The sequence below is a fragment of the Herpailurus yagouaroundi genome, unplaced genomic scaffold, assembly GCF_014898765.1.
Source record: "Herpailurus yagouaroundi ecotype Mexico unplaced genomic scaffold, PumYag 141, whole genome shotgun sequence".
NCBI classification, from domain to species: Eukaryota; Metazoa; Chordata; class Mammalia; order Carnivora; family Felidae; genus Herpailurus; species Herpailurus yagouaroundi.
The window spans coordinates 54,529,421-54,551,036 of NW_024412396.1; the positions used below are offsets into that span (position 1 = coordinate 54,529,421).

The window sequence follows — 21,616 nt, forward strand, 5'->3', positions numbered from 1 at the left end:
TTAAATACAGAGAACAAACTGAGAGTTTATGGGAGGGGCAGGGAAGAGGGGGAAATGGGTGATGGGCATTGAGGAGGGCACTTGTTGGGATGGGCAGTGGGTATTGTATGTAAGCGATGAATCATGGGAATATACTGCCAAAGCCAAGAGCACACTGCATACGTTGTATGTTAGCTAACTTGACAATAAATTATATTTAATAAAAACAAACAAACAAAAAAGACTAACTCTACTATAGCACAACTTATCATTAAGCAACAGTAATCAAGACTATGTGATATGGGCACTGGAATAGACAAATGAACCACAGGATCAAATACAAGTCCAGAAACAGAAGCCTGCAAATGTGAACATTTGGTGTATGACCAAGACAGGACTGTAAAGTAGTAACAAAGGGTTGATTCTTTCAATAAATGAAACTGCATCAATAGATATTCATATAAAATGTATGATCCCTACTTCACACCTTGAACAACTTACCAATTCCAAGTACGTACTAAGTCTTTATGTAAAAGTTGAAACAATAAGCTTCTAGAACATTACATAAGAAAATATTTTCATGTTCTGAAGATAGGGAACAATTTCTTAAACAGATTTAAAAAAAAAAAAAAAACAAAAAAAACAAAAACTAACCACAAAAGAAAAGATAGAAAACTGAACTAGATTATTTTAACAGAAGACCCCATGAAGGGAGAGTTAAGAGAATGAGAGGCTGAAGACTATTGGAGATAACACTGAAATACATATAACTGACATAGTGCTCATATACAAAATATATAAAGACCTCCCACAAGTCAATAACAAAAATACAAGGAAGCCAATAAAAAAAGGGGAACAAAAGAAATGAACCAGTATTTCAAAAAAGAAATTGCCAATGACTACAAGAATGGAGTAGATTATTACTAGGCAATTCAGTAAGAAATTGGAAACTCTGGAAAAAACAAAATGTAAAAAATGCTTATCATCTAGTAATCATAAAAATGCAAATTAAAACCATGATGAGACACTATGCACACCTATCATAATGGCTATTATTTAAAGACTAATAATACCAAATATTGGAAAGGATAAAAAGCAACATGAATTCTCCTACATTGCTAGTGGGAGTGTAAATTAACGTAACCACTTTGGAAACCTGTTTATCAGTATCTACTAAATTTGAAGGCACCTAGAAATTGCACTCCACATTACATACTAACAGAACTGCACATACATGTGCACTAAAATAATAAATAAGATTACTCATGGCAGCCTTCTTTGTAATAGCCCAAAATTTGAATTAATTCAAATATCCATCATAAAATGTTAAAATACATTGCGGTAAATCCATACAATGGAATGCCAAAGAGCAATAAAAATGAACAAACTACAAGTATATGATTAGCAAGATTAGCAAAAAACAGACATAAAAAACACACCCTGTATAATTCCATTTATATAAAATATTTAAAACAGGCAAAATTTACCAATGGTATTAAAAAGTCACAAGAGTGGTCATCTTTGAAAAAGAAGGAGAATTTAGTGACTGGGATGGAGAATGAGGAGGCTTCTTACACAGTGGTAATGTTCTATTTCTAGATCTGGGTGGTGGTTAAAATGGGCCTGTTCACCTTGTAATAATTCATTGAGTTTTACAATAATATATGTACTTTTCTGTAAGTAAATTATACCTCCAAATTTAGAAAATTAAAAATTAAAAAAAAAAAAAAAGATGAAGCTTCAGCAGGTTCCACTGCCAGGTGACGGGTTCCATTCTAGAATTATAGGAGAAGAGCCAGAAGATCATTTATTAAGCTACAGAGGATCTTGAAGCTACATTCTTAAAAGTGTGTGCATTCCACTCCTGTTTAGACAGTATGAAAATCAGACAATGGCATAGATTTCTTGCTGTGTAAACCACTGCAATTAACTAAGAAAAGCACCAATCTGTTAATATGAGAAAATACTTTTTTTTTTGAAGTGCAATAGTTAAGGTATTTTAGACTGGCACAATTTAAATCTTGGTAATGCCTGGAAAAATCTAAGACTTGATGTAAAAAAAGAAATATCCCATATTCTGATCACACATCAAATGCCATATCATCACGCACTAACTGTGAAGATCTTGTCTGTTTCAACAGAAGATACACATAATATCTTCACCTCTCTGGGGTGCTTCGCAAAGAAATCAGCACCAAGAGCACAAGAAGAATGTACTTTTCATATGGCCAGATGTTTACCCAAATTTTTGAAATGGGCAAATTTCACTGCAAAAAGAGTAACTACGTTGATCTCTTTGAAAACAGAGTATATCCGTCTCTTAGCATATGCAGGCAATAAATTCAAATTCTAAAATAAACTCAACATATCTGTGTAAGGATCTATAAACATAGTAAAAACTGCAGAAAAAAAATATCTGCTAACATACTTTCCGTTTGAATAAAACATGTTATGGAAAAAAATTCTGCTACCATTCCTGGTCTTGAAAAAACAAAAGGTGCTATGGGATATGAATAAATACACATTGCTCCTTAAGTTGATAAGTTTCCAAGTTTAAGGACAATTTCTATTGATGTTTTTTTCTCCTAAAACAAACAACTGATGATGCAAAGAAACAGACACTGTATGTACTTCATTTTTCACTTCAATTCCACCAACAACAGTGGGTTGATTAAAAGAAACCCCTGAATGACGACTCTCAACAATCTGAGTTTGAGAAAATAAAACTCGAGAATTAGGAGTCTTTCCAGCAACTGATTACACACCTAAGTGAAATGAAAATACTTAATGAGGAGTGCTACAGAGTCCCTATCAAAAAATTCCGTATTTCTAAAACATCATTTAAGAAAAGCCATATAATCACTGGGTCAGTGAAATTTAAAGTATCTTTTGAATATTCATAAGGAAACTAAAAATTAGACAAATAATAATTCAATCTCTAATATATTACCATTGTAAATATTTTAATCTTAAACACCCCAAATTCATGAACATTTTATAAGAAGTACAAGAACATAATTTAGATAAAATGGCATGTATCATCCAAAAAGTTAAGATCTACTAAACTTGAGCGCGATTACAACCAGGCCCACCACTCTAACATCTGTGTATGAAATTTGTTTTATAAACAAACAGTTCTCACCACTTCTTGCTTTTGGGTTTCATTAAGTTTTTCAGCTAATTCTTCCAAAGCCCTTTTTGTTTCAGCATCCGACCTAGGCAAAAAAAAAAAAAAATATTTTAAGTTGGCTGTTTGAAAAAATATACACAAACAGTGAAATATACAACATGTTATTACATAATATTCTACTGCAGTGGTTCCTAAATCTTAGCAAACATATGAAATACCTGGAGGACTTATTAAGACAGACTGCTGAATCAGAGATCTGCAATGGGATCCAAGAATGTGCATTTCTACAAATTCCAAGTTGATGCTGATGGTGCTGATTTGGGAATTACACTTTGAGAACAAGCGCTACACTGGACCATTACCTTCAATAAACAAGTAGGTTGCAATATGTCTCATTTTAAATTAAGAAGAAAGGAAATGGGGGGAGGACTAAATGTGATCTCAAATCCTCTCTAGCAATCCGTAACCAAATTACATCAGTGTGTGCTGTACAAAGTCCGTCCTCATCAACTTACCTCCCTATTACCTTTTTTCCTAACAGATTAATAACATACATGATAAATAATGAAACAGCACTGAAAAAATTACAAATAAAACCAAAGCCCGTCCTCTCTCACACCTCCTTAACTCTGGTTCCACTCACCACTGGCACCCATGCTCAACCACTTCCATGCTTCATTCTTTTGCTGGTTAACTCCGCCATTTTTATCTCTAGACACTTTCAATTAACTCTCTGTTTTGAAATATTTAGTTCACTGATACCCCTCTCCAATTTCAGATACATTCATTCCTATTTTTGGTTTTTCTACTGGTTACCTATGTAAATTACATAATATATTTATACCTCTTATGAACTATTCCATCATAAAGAATTGATGCTTTTGGTTATGTCCTATCATGTTTCCATTTTCATCAGCTTCATACCTACATTGTTAACAGTCTTGTGCTTTTGGTTTTTTCTAGAGTTTCTTATCTTTTGGCCTTATATGGCCCTTATGTATCACATTATTAATATATTTCTCTGACTTCTTACAGAATCACCTATTAAGAATCGACTCCATTCTTGTGGATTACATTCTTCTCAAAGGACACCTACTTCCTACTCTAATTTAGAGTGAATATTTCCTGGATTTGCTACATGGTTACCATTCTGGGGACTGCTTTCACCAAATCTCTGGGTTAGTTTTATTATTTCTCATCACCTGTATCTTACTTTTTCTTGGTTACCATTTTACTTTACTTATGTGTTCTTAGGTAATTTACTCAGAAGAAGTTATCCTAAAGGTAAATATTCTAAGTCTTTAAATCTCTGAAAACTTACTTGCACCTCTTTCTTGGCTTTGTGGTTCTTTGTACCACTGGACTTCCCACATCTCACTAGCTGTTCCTTCTCAAGCCACCTCTTTTGTGTATATGAGACTTCTAATACTGGAACTTTTTGGCACTAAGCCCTGTCCTTGATACTTTCCATAAAGCTGCTAGATATTACCCATTTTCAAATACCACTCCTGTATGCTCACCACTCTTAAATTTGTATCTCTAACAGAGACTTTTCCTTTAAGCTCCAGAGTAAACATCTAGCTGCATATATTACATCTGGATGTCTCACAAATATCTCACACCTAACATATCCAAGGCCAAACTCTTAACCTCTAGACCTGGCATATCCCTACCAGTCTTCTGTATCTCAGGAAGTGGAATTACCATCTACCCAGCTACTCAAATCAGACATCTGGGAGTCACCCTTGGTTTATTCTCTTTACCCCCCATATCCAATCTACTGCCATATCCTGTTTCTTCAGTCTCCAAAAATCTGTCTTAAACATATCTATGTCCATCTCCTCCTTGCCAGAATCATGGTCAAGCAATCATCTCTCACATGCTAATGCAACAGTTTCCTAACTTGCCCTTCTCAAATAAATTTTCCACATGGCATCCAAAGTGAGTTCTGAGTTAAACTTTATTAATGCTTTCTAAAAGCTTGCTTTCCAGTACATTCATTATTCATATACCTTTTGCAATAAATATCAAAAAAAAATGAAAAATTAGTCATTAAATATCAATCTTTCTGAATCACAGAGAAACCTACATTTAACCTAGCTACCTCTTACCCAGTATTTTTATAAACGTAAATTAAGGATTTGTGGTACAAGTAAAGCAGAATTGGATCCGGATATCTTCCTCATCTATTCACAAGAAAGTTAAGTCACCAATTTCACAAGAAACTTGACTTCTAGTTTGGCTTAAATAAAGTTTCTCTGCCTCACACATGCCTCTGGATCACACAAACTATTACCAGATGGTACCAGCTCATGGATCAGAAGATCCCCAGTCTACCACTGCACATCCAAATGACCACTGAAACCAATTAACGAAATCAAACCTGCAATTTCTCCTGGGTCTTCCAACAGGACAAATTCCTGAAATTCATGTTCCTAGTGCTTAATTTGCACCCTTTCTTCAAATGTGTAAAAGCTACACAATAAAGCAATCCAAGAACAGACTATACTAGAATGTTGACACCATTTTGCTTATTTTATCAACTTGTCAAAAATAAATACCTAGTTTTAAGTTAACTAACAAATACTGGTTTAAAAGAATGACAATACAACTCCATAATACAGCTCAAAATTCAGGAACTTAATTTCTTTATTTATACCTGCTATATATGAAAATGATTTGAACCACAGGGTGCTGTAAGTGGTAAAGAGCAGACACTCTGGGGCCGTAATGCCTATACCTGAATCCTGACTCTACCACATACCCCCATTTGAACGCCAACAAGCTGAGTTACTTCATCTCTCGACCCTTTTCCACATCCAAAAAATGGAAAAAATAATGATTACCTCATTAGGGTTGTTATAAGAATTAAATCTAAATCTGGCAAGAAGTAAGTGTTCCATAATATTAACTACTAATAGTAGTAATAGTAAGGTCTTTAATTCTTATTACTAAATTTCCTATGTTCCTCATTTAAAAGCAGGTAAGTTACACAGAGTACAGCTGATAATCACATATTTAACATTTATAGCTTTGACCCTTTTTGAGACAGCAACAAAAAACTGGTGTATGGAATGATTTTGTTAGATGGAATGGGAGTTAGCAAGTGAACTTGGTAAACAAACTTCAATTCAGCTTTGTTGTTCCCCCATCACTGCTCTAGAGAAGAACTCTAGAGAGTCACTCTAGAGACTGACTCTAGAGAAGGATAAAGGCTTTGGTTTCCTGTGAAAATATGGCCTCCAAATGAAAGCCAACTGTCGCTGCTAATGATGAAAATGAAAAGACAGTGAGGAAATTTTAAAGAAGGTGATATTTGCTGGGCACTACATAAAATTGACAAAACTGCAGAGCTGGCAAATATAAACTGCTCACTTTTGAAGATTTCAACTGAAAGCTAAAATACTGGATTCTACAATGGCTCATGTTGACAAATTCCAAACTACGCTTTTTTTTTTTTTTTTAAGCTTCACTGTTGGTGATCTGGTCTCCATCTCTGTTCCTCTCTCTGTCTCTCTCCAACTATTTGCAAATCAACCTCTTTGCTAAGGTCTCACAATGTATCTCTCCATAATGGCAGTACTCCAGTGAAGTAAGTTAACATGTTTTTAAAAATATGAATTTAATTTGTCTAACACTGAGTCACAATACATTCTAAATTCAAAGGATTTTAAACTGTTCTATTAATAAATTTTAAAATACTGGTATAAAAACAGCACTGTTTTTGAATTCATGTAAACATATCAATTACAGAACTTCTTATGTTCTTCTAATAACTTATGCCTCCAATAAAAACCATATTCTGCTTTTACCGGCTTCTTCTGGCAAATTCCCGATTGAAATCATCTCCAAGCCGAACTTGTTCACTGCTGAGGTCTCGGAGGGACTGATGAAACGCATGAAACTAGTAAAAGCAAAACACAGTTATCCATTTAGGATTCTGTTTAATTCTTCCATGAAGAGGAAGAGCTTACTTTTTGCTGTAATGCCCAAATTTCATGTTAATAAAACATAACAAAATAAATGTCTATTCTGAAACATTTTTCCAAAGAAAAGCAACTTTTAAAAAGTTATAACATTAACCATCACATCCTCTATAGTACATAATTCCAGTCCTTTTAGATACCCCCTGCCCCCTCAAAAAAGAGGTCAGTAAACTTTTCCTGTAAAGGGTACCATAGTAAATATTTCAGGCTTTCAGGATATATTAACTCTGTCAAAATTAGTCAACACTGTCATTTTAGCACAGAAGTAGCCATAAACAAAGGAGCATGGGTGGCGGTATTACAAAAGAACCCTATTCAACTGGACCACATGCCATCGTGTGCCAACCCATGCTGCAGAGAAACTCTTGCCCACATGCACCAGGAACCATGTACAACAATGTTTGGAGCGGCACTTTTCATAATGAAAACGCTGAAAACAAACACAAAGTCCATTAAGAACGGAACATATATAAATTGTGATATGTTCTCCCAGTGGAGTATAACACAGCAATAAAAATGAAATGATCAAACCTAAGTACACATTAGTAAGGCTATAATGTCAAAAACATAACATCAATTGAAAAAAAGCAGAAGAAGATATACAGTATTATTCTATTTATATAAAGTTTACACACAGGGAATACTAAACAAGATGTATGTATTATAATTTTTTTTTTTTTTTTTTTTTTAAGCAAGAGAATGGTTACTATAAAAGTCAGGATAGTTGATAGCCCTGGGGAAAGGGGAAGTGTAAAAGAGGCTTTAGGGGTATAATAATGCTTGGATTCTTGGCCTGGATGGTGGTTACATAGATTTTCATTTACATTATTGTACTTTTAATTGTAAATATGTATACCATATATGTATCTGTATACTATAATTTACAATAAAAAAATATTTAAGTTATAGAGATTTGCATAAACAACAAATCAATCCATTTCAACAAATGTACATTGAGCAACTAATCAGTGCCAGCAACTGTGGTAGGAAACAAGGGGTTCAGAATTTAACATGGGATATAGACATGCAAACAAATGACAAATGATGTGCAGAGCATTATGGAAAACACACTGTCTGGGCGCCTGAGTGGCTCAGTTGGTTAAGCATCCAACTCTTGATTTCAACTCAGGTCAAGATCTCACAGTATGTGAGTTTGAGCCTTGCATCAGGCTCTGCACCATCAGTGCTTGGGATTCTCTCTCTCCCCTGTCTCTCTCTCTGCCCCTACCCCACTTGCTCTCTCAAAATAAACAAACTTAATTTTTTTAATAAATAAGAAAGTACCCTATCACATGGAGCTAAAGGTCACCTTAAGAGACTTAAAATAAGGAAGAACAATTAAAAAGGAGTGGAGGTAATACAGTGGATGAAGAGCAGACCATTCACTTAGGTTTTGCAATGATTTTCCAGTTTTGCAAACCAGAATCCTAGGACTCATCCTTGACCCCTCCTTTACAATCATTCTCCCCCTCCCCAAATGGTCATCTGATCGTCAAGACCTTTCATTTTACCCAAATAGCTTTTAAGTCTACCCTACCTTCTCTCCAACTCCATTTATCCTAATCCAAGTAACCACCATCTCACACCCACAACACAGCAATATCCTCTTAACTGGATTGCCCACACTGATTTCATTTTCTACACTAGAGGTGGAATGATCTTTTCAAAATAATTGTTATCCTCTTACAAAGACTATGCATAGTCTTGGTCCTTCATACTTCTTCAGCCACATGGCCTTTAAGTTGCCCTAGGTGTTAGCTTCCTTCCTATCAAGGTATCTGTTCTACCCAAAATGACTCACTCAACTTTCAGATTTCAGCTCAGCCTTTCTTCAAGAAGCCTTCCCTGTCTGGAGCAAGTCCCTCTACCACACACTCCCATGACCCTATGCTTACTGTTCAGCATGCATCTCAGCTCACAATTATGGATCCATCTGTGTACTTATTTAATATCTAGCCCCTCCCCTTAGATTACAAACTCCACAAAAACACAAGGTCTTTGCTTATCTCTATTCCCAAGCACAAGCACTGTCCCAGAACAATGGCACTAAATAAACAGAATGGAAAAGTAAATGAACAACGTTAGGATATTGTTCTCTGCTCTAGGCTTAATCATACAATACACGCTAGTAAATTGCACCTACCAAAAAAAACCAAAACCCACACAGTAAAGGAAAAGTTTCTACAAGGGGACATCTCATGCACTTGGTTCTGTTATCTCTGTCTTAATCTGTAACAAGCAAAAGCTACAGGTGAGTATCCTGACAAGCTCTGAGGCTGCAATCCTGAAACCACCAAGACAAAAACCTCAAAGTCAGCAACATCCTCTAGCTTTTGTCTAATTAATTTAGCTACACAAAGCAACAAGAAACATTTTTTCGGCTCTTGTATGGAAGCTTAAAGAAGCAGAAAAAGATATATGCCCTTGGAATGAATACTTCCAAAATCTTTACTGAATACATGAAATACATGGAAAGAGTATGAAATTTCTTGCTTCTAATTAAGTAACTCTACCAATGATTCAACAATCAGAAAAATACCAATGAAAAAAATCAATAGGTTAACCACACAAGGACTAACTTGTTTACACTAAACCAAAATTAGCAAAATAGAAAGTAGCTGACTTAGCAGGGCTTACCGAAGAATGAGCCACCCGAACAAGGAAATAAAACATTGTTCAAAACTAAACTCATTTTTAAATATTCTACAAAATATTTTTAAATATTTTTAAGTATTTTAAATATTTAAATATTCTATTCTACAAAATATTTTTAAATATTTTTAAATATTTTTAAATATTTTAAATATTTAAATATTCCACAAAACATAATCCTCCAGATACAAAATAAATGATAATTAGTACACTGAAAATAAAATAGTTTACTTGGTTTAAAAAGAAAAAAAAAAAAAAAGATAAAAGCAGATTACAGACTAGTACAAAGTACCTGGCCCATGTCGTCAGTCTCCTGAACAAATCGGACACCAGTTCTGGACCTAATTCGTTTACTCCCCTGATGATCCCCATAGTCCTTGAGAGGTGAGGTAGGTGGAAAACGGTAGCTCTCTTTAGAGATGAAACAAAACGGAGAGAATAAAAACATGCAGGAGAAGAAACGTGTAAAATTTTGCTCAGAAAATATACATCAGTCATGGATATACACACGCCCTAACCCAGACTATTTCCCAAGTATCTTGCTAAGGCCACAAAGTGGCACTCATCTTGTTCTTAAAGCAGATAAAATGAGCAACAGAAATAACACAGAAATAGAAAATATCAAAAGTTCTAATTTGCTATACTTTTCAAAGAAGCAATATATTCTTTTAAAAATAATAAATTGGAAAATAAAAATAACTTCTCTCTCTAAAATATAACTTAATACCAATAAAACAGAATTTTTCCAACAAAGTAATCTAAAATCTGAACATAGTTTAAAAATCAATAAAAACTACATGAAAAAGATTAGCTGGTTGTGTCCAATTTTTAATCCTTATTATCATGATCAATAGCATTATTAACAATGCAACTTGCTAATATTCACTTCTATCTAAATCACCTCTCTTCACTGCATACTTTTCTATTCATATGTGATCTCAGTGCTGTAGGAAAGTATTAAGTAGGATTAACTACAGGCAAACCAAGTGTTATCAGCTTTAATCTAGCCATTGAAATCTAGCTGCACACCAAAGATAAAATTCACCTGTTTTTAACAAGTGTCATAGGATATTTCTTAATCAGACTTTGAAAAACTGTGAAGCTGGGACAAGACTTCTAATCGAGAAAGTATAACACACAGTAAATCCTATTTGTGTGTTGCTTTTGATTAGAAGCAGACAATTAAATCCAAGTTTTGTCAGGTAAAGCCCTCTGTGGTCTACCGAGTCTGAGAACAAAAGTAATAGAGTAACAAAGTCTCACTGAACACACTTCAAATTAGGCACCATAAAATAACTGACAACTGCATCTTCTAAACATCATTTGTATGATTTTATGTATGGGTTCTATTTCTCCAAAGATTAAATGCATTCAATATGTACTTCAGGAGTATCTGTAAAACAAAACAAAACAAAACAAAAGGGGGGAGGGGGGGTTTCAAAACATCTCTGAAGAGTTTACCTGTCACAGTGCCACCATCGAGGTCACTTGCACTCAGACTTGTAACAGAAATACTTCTCCCTCCTGAGTTTCTCAATAAACGCTGACTCCGCAATTGGCCTATTGATTGTTCCAAGCTTTCTTTTAACTAAATTAAAGAATATAGTGAAGGAAAATTTATTCTCTTTAAACAACTCCAAATACAAACAGACAAGAGATTTTTAAAGCTATTTCAGAAAAATCTGACTTTCCAAAGAGACTTTATATCCGAAAAAAATTTGAAGTAAGTTATGTTAGGAAATAGAAACATAGTAAACATAAATATTCTAGAGCCAATTCTAAAATCTGGTTTTAAATAACATCTGTTGCTACCTATTCCATCTTTCTATTAGCAGAATGTGAAAGAGATGTCTCCAGATAAAATGTTTAATGTATGTGCCACCCATGCTTAGAAAACATAAGAAGGCCAATGTGTCTGAAAGGAGAGTCTTCCTCTCTTGTAAACATTCCTTTAGAAGCCCCAGATCTGTAACAGACAGGAAACTGACCAGCTCTTAGAGTGACTGCTTCTATTAAAATCATGTGCACTGTCCAATTGTGTATCAGAACATTTTTTAAATTCTTTTTTTTTTTTATTTTTTTTTTTCAACGTTTATTTATTTTTGGGACAGAGAGAGACAGAGCATGAACGGGGGAGGGGCAGAGAGAGAGGGAGACACAGAATCGGAAACAGGCTCCAGGCTCCGAGCCATCAGTCCAGAGCCCGACGCGGGGCTCGAACTCACGGAGGGCGAGATCGTGACCTGGCTGAAGTCGGACGCTTACATTTTTTAAATTCTTGATTCAAAGACTTCAAATCCCAGAAAACTATGTGGTCAGATGTCAAATTGTTAATACATACTAGGGATTACAGTTGTCCAAATGCTCTCTTCAGATTATTAGGGAGTCAGCCAACAGGGGTTATAAGAAAACATCTTTTTGACCTAAAAGGCTGTATTAAATAAAAAGACACCAAATACAAAGAATAATGTCCAGAGCTGTACCCAGCTACAGACCTGAAAAGAGGTTTCAAATGAAACCCAAGGGAACAGAGATTAAAGCTGAAGAAAATCCACATACCCTGAATTGCTAGGAATTCAGAACCTGAAAGTCTAGGCATCCTATCCAAGGATAAATAAAACATAATATTAATAATGAACTGATCCATAGAACAAGTCACCCATAACTCTTTAAAGAGAATGTCAAAAAAACTGATTGAGAGGAGAGGGTTTCCTAAATTCAGCCAGAATTAAAGAGTAGAACATCACTTAGGAAGAAAACGAGTTGTCTCCTTGGGGAACTGTGCAGAAAAAAAGGTAGCCTCCATTGAAGGGAAAGCACAAGATGAAACACAAGAATATGAATCACAAATGAGCAAACCCTTTCATTTTTGGTTATCTGGCTTTAGCTCTGCTAGAAAACCAAGGTTAAAATTCTGGATTAAAAGAAATAAAATTTCAAGAATGTACCTCTAATGTTCTCATTTCAGCGGGGGGGGGGGGGGGGGGGCAGATATTTTTCCACACCTCTGTCCCCTACTTCTCTAAATTGAGATCTACATACCCAAACCATCCTGCCTGTGCATTCACTAGCTATAGAACCCAGCCTATTAATCCAGAGAAATAAACAGATGAGGCCCAGGAAAACAAGGTCGACCTTGAGAGTAATTTATACATAAGTAACATTAAATCTAACATGTAAGTAGACCAAAGTATTTACACAGTGAACACAAAACAGTGTATCAATAACCTAGGGTAAGCTCCAAATAAAGTAAAACCATGTTAAGAAGCTCAAATCTAAACTATAACATGAAAAATGGACTGGAAATGTAAAATGACTTTAGATCACACAAGTTAGTGACAGAACCAGCTCTATTAACTTTTTCTTGTTTATCTTTATTATTCACATCTTTCAAGTGAAGCCTGATGTCATTATCCTTTTAGAAGCAAAGTCAGCTGCTGTTTCTTATTACTGCTCTTTTTGTGAGTTGTCTGCCCTTTTAAGCTCTAGTTATTAAGATTTTCTGTTTGACTATGATTGTTAATGTCTTTACTGTGATATGACAATGTGAAGCTTTACTTGTAGTTATCCCATCTTTGACCCATAGAGATCATAGAACCTGTACCTCAGTATCTTCCCTGTTATAAATTCTCAGCCATCATCTCTTCAAATACTGTTTCTGCCCCTTTCTCTCCTCCCTCTCCTTCTGAAAATTGAGATATATTCAAGCTATCTTTTTACCAAATCCCATGTCATCGTTTTCTGAATTATTTGGTTCTTTCATTCATCCATTTTTCTTTTTGGATACCTTATGCTGGCCTATCTTCCAATTCAATTGTAAATGGGATCTATTCCTTGATTTCTCTTTCTGTTGTTTCATTATTGGTGTATAGGAATGCAGCTGATTTCTGTGCATTGATTTTATATACTGCGACTTTGCTGAATTCATGGATCAGTTCCAGCCATTTTTTGGTAAAAAACAGCTATTTAACCTATACTCAACAGGATTGGTTTTTATTTATTTGCTTATTTTAGTTATATTTTTCAGTTTCTGTAATTTTCATTTGGTTCTTTTTTTGGGGTTTCCAATCCTTTGTCAAAATCCACAATCTTGTCTTTTAATTTCTTGAACAGGTTAATCAGATTTTTTTTTTAATATTAGCATGTATGTTTCTATTGTCTGTTTTTTCCCTTGATTTTCAGTCACCTCTTATATTTTCTTATGCCTGATTATCATGTCATAGACATTGTATATGAAAAATTGTGGAGATTATTTGAAACTCTAGATGATGACATCTTCCTTCAGAAGAGATTTGGTTTTTCTTCTGAGACAAAGTCAGGCTAGAATCACCAGGAAACTGAAACCACCTTAATCTAGTTAGGAACCAAGATGACTGAAAACTGGGCTTCTGCTCCCACCAGGGCTGGTCTATTTTTCAGTTCATCTCTTCTCTCATTTTCACCTCATCATTTTTCCTACACTATCACTCTTTGGGGTCTCAAATGAAAGCTGGAAGATTCCTAAATTCTAGTTTTGGTCTCCCCGGCCTCTTCAGTCTATTGATAGCTTTCATCCTACCCTCTCCGCTTCTAAGCAATCTCTTTTGAAATCAGCTACTAACTTAAGAGAAGAGTCCCAGATGCAGGACTCCTTCTAGACTTTCATTTTTGCCAGAGCTTTATCAGACCTAGACTATAAAGTTCCCCGCAGCCTTGGTTGTTCTCTGCTAGATTCACAGTCACAGTATTATTTTTTACTTCATTTTTGGTATTATAGAAGAGACAGAGCAAGCACATGAGCAAGGCAGATGGGCAGAGGAGGGAGAGAAGGAGAGAATCTTAAGCAGACTCCATGCTCAGCGCAGAGCCTGACATGGGGCTCAATCCCATGACCCTGGAATCATGACCTGAGCTGAGATCAAGAGTCAGATGCTCAACTAACTGAGCCACCCAGGCACCCACCTCTTTTTTTTTTTTTTTTTTTTTGCTTTTCTAACTGTTCCAAATAGGAGAGTTGATCCCAAATAATCTTATCTACTGATGCCAGAAGGAGAACTTGCCAGCATCCTTTTTATGTGGGCTTATTTGCTAACAAACCCTAAGCTGTAACTAAAAGCTGATGAATAAAATGAATTTATACACACATTCACACACACACACACACTTCCTAGTAACAAAAACAAAAACAAAATAAAACCCCACCATGGAACCATATGGAAAATAGTACAGAATAAGACAAATGATACATTACCCTAAAATCTAGAAGTAATAACAATGTCGGAAATTTATAAAAGGTTAGACCAATTATTTGGCAACCTCATTTTAAAACTCTAAAAAGATATCATAAGCCACTGAACAGATAAACAGGCTGATATATAAAAACCAAGAACTATAATGTAAATGGTAAAAGGTAAACATTTTTTTTTTTTAACGTTTATTTATTTTTTTGGGACAGAGAGAGACAGAGCATGAACGGGGGAGGGGCAGAGAGAGAGGGAGACACAGAATCGGAAACAGGCTCCAGGCTCTGAGCCATCAGCCCAGAGCCCGACGCGGGGCTCAAACTCACGGACCACGAGATCGTGACCTGGCTGAAGTCGGACGCTCAACCAACTGCGCCACCCAGGCGCCCCAAGGTAAACATTTTTTAATTACTACTACAAATATGGCAAAAACAGATCCTAAGATACAAAACTAAAAATGTAATAGAATTAAAATCTACATTTCAAGTAGGAGTAACACAAGAGATACTGCACAAAATCTAATCATGATGTATGAAGCCAATAACTCTTAAAACACAAAAACAAAGAGATAAAGAGATAATGATATTATGAAAGTTGTTCCATATTCTTTAATATTTTAACCCTTAACTAGATGCAAAAAGCAGGCCCAACTTGAAATTAAATGAAAAAACAAAACAAAGCAACAAAAAACAAAACAAAACAAAAAAACACTAAACAATGAAAAAAATACTAATAAAACTCATTTAAGATTTACTATGATGGATGATGTCTTTTTGCTGAAACTAAGTAACGCTCCCCACAAGACTATGGTACAGACTCCAATGGTACAGGTGCTAAGAGTTTAGCATCACTATCTCTATACATACCAAGTGATGCCTCCATTTTCACCCAATTTCCCCTATCTGAAATACTATAAGCCCCACATCCCAGAACATGTTATGGCGCATTTTTTTCACCTCAACTTGACATAAATGTATTACTTACATTTTAGGTCTATTCGCTTATCTCCTTTCATTTGATGTTAGAATAAAATAATTGAAGCATTACTACTATGTACTGGGATAAATGCAAATGAAACTTGGTCACTGAAACTGAAGGGCAATTATAAGGTAGTTTATCCAAATTGTCTAGACATGCCTTCAAACTCAGAAGTCAAGAGATCTCCCTCTAGGAAATGATGAAGTAATTTGAGCATCAATAGAAATATGAACTACAATGGATTCAAACACTTCAAATATTCATAAATATGTGAGTTGCTAATCCTCAAAGAGAAAAAAGTCCTTGGTCACTACTTTTGAGTAGGAAACCAACTCATTATTTTGGCAACTAGTAAATAAATGAAATTTTGTAAAACACAAGCTTTTAGATTACCATTAAAATAAAAATATCAAATTTTAAAATTCTCATAGAGCTCTGTAAGCTCTGTGAAGACTCTATTTGGAAAAACTCTAATCAGAGGGGCTCCTGGGTCGCTCACTCGGTTAAGTGTCCAACTCTAGATTTCAGCTCAGGTCATGATCTCACGGTTCCTGAGTTTGAGCCCCACATCGGGCTCCACGCTATCGATGAGGAGCCTGCTCAGGATTCTCTCTCTCTCCCCCTCTCTCTGTGCCTTTAAACTTTAAAAAGAAGAAGGAGGAGGAGGAGGAGGAGGAGGAGGAGGAGGAGAACTCTAATTAGAGACTAAAATAGAAGGCAAGTTTAATGAACTGGAAAAGAGTGTATAACTCAAAAGGACTAACTATATTGCAAACCAAGTCTATGAAAGGAGATCATCCAGGCAGCAATGGGTTCTCCAAATAAGAGGTGTGATTGGTTAAAAACAAAAGCAAACAAACAAACAAACAAACAAAAAACACATGATTCAGAAAGTCCAGAGGGAAGCCTAGCAGTGATTTCCTCAGCTATGCTGCTTCTGCTCCTATCCATATATTTCACACCATACCAGATAATAACTCTCACATACTTTCGTTAGAGGATACAGTAAGACAATGTACGTAAAATAATTAGAATAATGCCTAGGGAAGATTAGTTTGCTCAGTATAAGGTAGTTTTTTTTATGGCAGTTGTAGGCAATCTAGGGACCCTTGAGTAGCAGCAGCGTCAATATTCCCACTCTCAGTCATGTCTTTATAATTCCACATATAACTCCTCCATAATATGATTCAACTTTCACTCCCAGCATGATCACTTTCCATCTCATTGTTGCACTGTTAGCCAATCCCTTTATTATTTGTTGTTCTTGTAAAATGGCAAACTGGTTTATCATTAGAAGACAAGGAAGTAACACAACCGTGTGTTTTATTACCTACGACCAATCAGCAACAGACTTCAAAAGCAGTGATCTGCTATTTACATAGTAATATGTGAAATGAAGAACTAGAAGCAAAGTTTGAACTTTTTGCAGTTACTCACAGTTAACAAACTTTGTTAACTGAAATTCAAACTGTGCTGTTTAGGGGCTGGTGTTATTTGAACAAACTGGGGTAATGGAACTCATGCACAGCCAAACCATGCAATCAGAACTGCCCGTATTTGCTTTTCAGGGTCCTCAAACGGCTGCTCCATGCATCCAGTAGCGGTTTTAAAGCAGTATTCAGCAAAGAATATGTTAACTCTATCTACCAGGGACCAGCAGCTCTGGTCCGCTTTTTTAGGTTAAAAATACTGACTTTCCAAAATTTGTAAGAGCAAATTTCTTGACCAGTCCCTAGGAAGGCAAAGTTTCCAAGCAATAGTAAACAGCTAGGAAACTAGGCATCAACTCCACCAACACTATCAGAAATACCTAAGAAATAAGCCATTCAATAAAATTAGGCTTCAATATGGGAAGATGAGATGTATCAACTTTTTTGGTAAATATATAGCAACAGTAACTGCTTCACTAATAGTTCACATTCTCTAAAAATTCACATTCTCTAAAAAACTAATTCTATCCTTGACTATGTTCGCTGTGAGAGGGGGGAAAATAATCACACAAAAAATAGTCATTAGGAAATTCTTAAAAGATATTTACCATTATTCTAGAGACCATAATAGAAATACACAAAGGATAGTGATTATTCACACACAAATATACTAGCTACCAGTCATCAACTAATTACCTTCCACACAAATAAAAACACAACTGAAGGGGGAAAAAAAAAGCCAGCGATAACCTTGGTAAAAGTTATAAATGCTGCACTTTAAAGTAGGCCTTGAATTCTGGAAACTATGTAAAGATTCCATTCAGTTTCTTCAGGTACTTTTTTTACTCTAAGTTGTCTCTTATTTTCATGCTAAGAAAATATGTCCCCTAACATAACACAGATTATACAGAAATGCATGCAAATTTGGCCAGGTATGGATAACTGCATTGACTTAGCTACATAGTTCAGCAGAAATTAGAAATATCTAAATATTGTGCTTAATGACTTAGTTTTATTTTCACCTAACACTAAAGAGTCAGTATTCAGCAAACATTCACAACATATATAGCACTGGTGACCACAGAAACAGTGTTGTAAGTTCAGATATGTCTATAATAATGACATCAAAAAATTAAAGTACTTCGATTCACACATGTTAGAGGTCAGCTTGGCAAAAATGAAGGCTAAAAGTAGAGGCAGAAAAGATGCCATTTTAAAACTTCTGTCCAGGATAATGATGTCATCCATGGACACTTTGAGTGCTTTTATGCCTGGCTTTCCTTCACTGACTATTTTTCTACACAATGCCAAAGTTTACCTGACAAGAGACTACAAAATACATTGGTTGTAGAATTAATTGTATCAGCTCTATTTTGGTTCCTCACAGTCTATTTATCTTCTACTATTAAAACAAGAAGGAAGAGGAGGAGGGGGAGGAGAAGAGTTTTAAAAAATTAAACAAGAGTGAAAATTTATGGTTTGCATATTTTTCCAGTCCCACCATCTGTTGCTCAAATGTATTTTTAAAATGGTTGCTGCTATCTTATTTTTTATTTACCAAAAGATCATTAGCTCCAGCTGCTTTGCCTAACCTCTCTCCATATGCTGATTTATGGAAATATGAGCCCATAATAGTATTCCTGAAATTGAAAAACTCCCTTACAAAAATACATCATTTTTATTTATGTAACTATTTTATTTTTAAATGAACTCCCATATATTCAAAGCCCGTATACCACTACATTCTAATAATTTTGAAAGTATTCAAAAAATATTTGTATATAATATTTTGATGTTAATAAATGAGCACTCATGGAAGATGGAGTGTGCTCTTATTAGCATCTTAATGTATTATGAGTGGACAGACATACTCATGAACACGAGATGGATAAAAAGTAATCTTATGTATGTTGTCTAATTTAGCATATACTTTGAAGTCAAAATAATCAGACATACATATCCCTGTGAATGTTGCAACACATTATGTTGTTTATAGTCACAATGATACACAAATGAAACTGAGTCTGGGCCCAATGAATTCAAAGAAAGGAAAATACTGAGTGCCTGGAATGTACCATGTACTACATTAAGAACACAGCAAACAAGGAGCGCCTGGGTGGCTCAGTCGGTTAAGCATCTGACTTCAGCTCAGGTCATGATCTCACAGCTCGTGAGTTACAGCCTCACATTGGGCTCTAGGCTGACAGCTCAGAGCCTGGAACCTGCTTCAGAGTCTGTGTCTTCCTTGCTCTCTGCCCCTCCCTGACTTGCGCACGCACAGACTCGCTCTCTCTCTCAAAAATAAACATTAAAAAAAAATTTTTTTAAAAGAACACAGCAAATGCTTCAAGGTAGGGATTATCAGATGAATTAAAGAAACAACAGAAACATGAATGTTTAGCAAGTTTCTAAACAGTGTGACTGTGTGACCACTTCAATTAATGTTAGTTATAATGAGGGATATATAACTATGTTCATTTTTCAGATGATGAAACTCAAGTTTAGAAAAGTTTAATAACTTGTCCAAAGTCAATGAAATGGTTTCTAGTGGAAAAATCAGGATTAAATTTCAAGTCTGACTCCACAGTCTACATTTCTCCATTACCCTCAAAGCAAAATTCTGTAAAAATTATTCTCCTGTCCAGCAGTTTCATGAAGGACTTAGTAATATAATTTTAAATATACTCCAAGAACCTAATTCTTAAGATCCAAAATACATTTATAAAAAAGTCATAACAGAATTTGTTTGATTATAATTTCTTACCCATAGACTCTTACTACTTAACTTTAACGTTATTAAAAGACTGAACAAGTCTCACCTTCAGGACAATTAGGAAAACTCAGCCAGAAAAAAAGGGCAGATACCATTAGCTTTGGGATATTACAAGTGGTTTGTGCCTGGCCCTCAACCATTACCATTATCATTCTGGGATGTCACTAAGTATATTGAGAAGTGAAACCCACTGAATAGAACAAAAAAACCTCCACTTTTTATTTAACATTCAAATTTCCAAAGTCCATATGCCAGATGGTAGCATCCTATTACTCTCAAAAGGAAATTTTAATCAGAGTACTTAATTAGAAGAGAAATTACATATGAATGCAAGTCTCCTAAATTCTAATTTCATATTACTATATCTTCACCAATCTGATATTACGATATTTTCAACAATCTTTACTTTAAAATATGAATTTAAAAAGTCTGCTGATTTGAATCAAGACAATTGTATTTTTCTTTTATAACCAATATTAACTACTGGAGTCTCAGCTACAGTCCAAATTTCCACTGCAAAAGGTATTAACTTTTTATGTTGAATATTCTTTCTTGAGGGCATTCCATTTTTACAGTATTAACACAAAAACAGACCCCATTCTCTCATGAATAGGAATGCACAGTTTTAGAAATATTTTAAATACTAAGCTTATCAATTGCACTATTTAGTACAGGAGTATAATATATTCCAAATCTTCACAGTAAGCTTTCAAATAAAACCTTCCCCACAGGTCCCCTTTTGCCCAAATGTCCCAGACCTCCCAAGAAATTTACAGCATGAGAAATAATGCAAATTGACACTCCATAAAGTCAAGAAGTTCATTGGGCCCAAAGACCCTGAGACATACTATCAACTAAATACGGCTCATTTGGAATGGCTGCAAAAAAGGCTAGTTAAAAAAAAAAAAAAAAAAAAATCAGTGGTTGTTATTTAGGAGGAAGGGAAAAATTGATGCTGATGTAGGCAAGTTGCAGAACCCACATATTGCCTAAGTGGCAGCTAGACCTGCCAACTTTGACAATCTGTCAATGCCGATTCTAGCTCAGTGCCAGATTTCTTCCCAATTCTACTTCTCTATTTGTCTCACCTAACTCTCATTCTGGACACTGTATCAGCTGTAACATTAATGACTTGTGTGACAGTGGGTTTCTGCTGTTCAGTCAGTTAGAATAATCTCTAAAATGTAGTTTAGCAACATAAAGTATTTAGCCCTTCAAACTTTGAATCCAAAATCCCAATCTTCAGAAATATGAACTCACAGCATCACAAAAATGTGAGCAACCATGACTCAGTGAGGTAAATGAATCCTGATGCTGAGCTTTGGGATAACAGCCTATCCATGCGTCTGTTGCTAACTAGCTGTGAGACCATGGGCAAGTTAGCCAGCATTCTGTGCCCGGTGTTTTTATCTTGCAAATGAGGATAATCAAAGTACCTACCTAATGGGATTATTGAGAGAACTAAA

General features: G+C 35.2%; 1 protein-coding gene across 5 annotated transcripts in view; it reads right to left on the reverse strand.

Moving 5' to 3' along the window:
* CEP128 (centrosomal protein 128) overlaps nt 1-21,616 on the reverse strand; it is a 398,532-nt gene that overhangs the window by 355,671 nt on the left and 21,245 nt on the right. For all 5 annotated transcript variants that reach the window (XM_040477908.1, XM_040477910.1, XM_040477907.1 and 2 more), the window contains 4 exons: nt 11,209-11,335; nt 10,040-10,158; nt 6,922-7,013; nt 3,122-3,194 (listed from right to left, as the gene is read on the reverse strand). In XM_040477908.1, the coding sequence (XP_040333842.1) occupies nt 3,122-3,194; nt 6,922-7,013; nt 10,040-10,158; nt 11,209-11,335 (411 nt within the window). The remainder of the gene's footprint in view (nt 1-3,121; nt 3,195-6,921; nt 7,014-10,039; nt 10,159-11,208; nt 11,336-21,616) is intronic.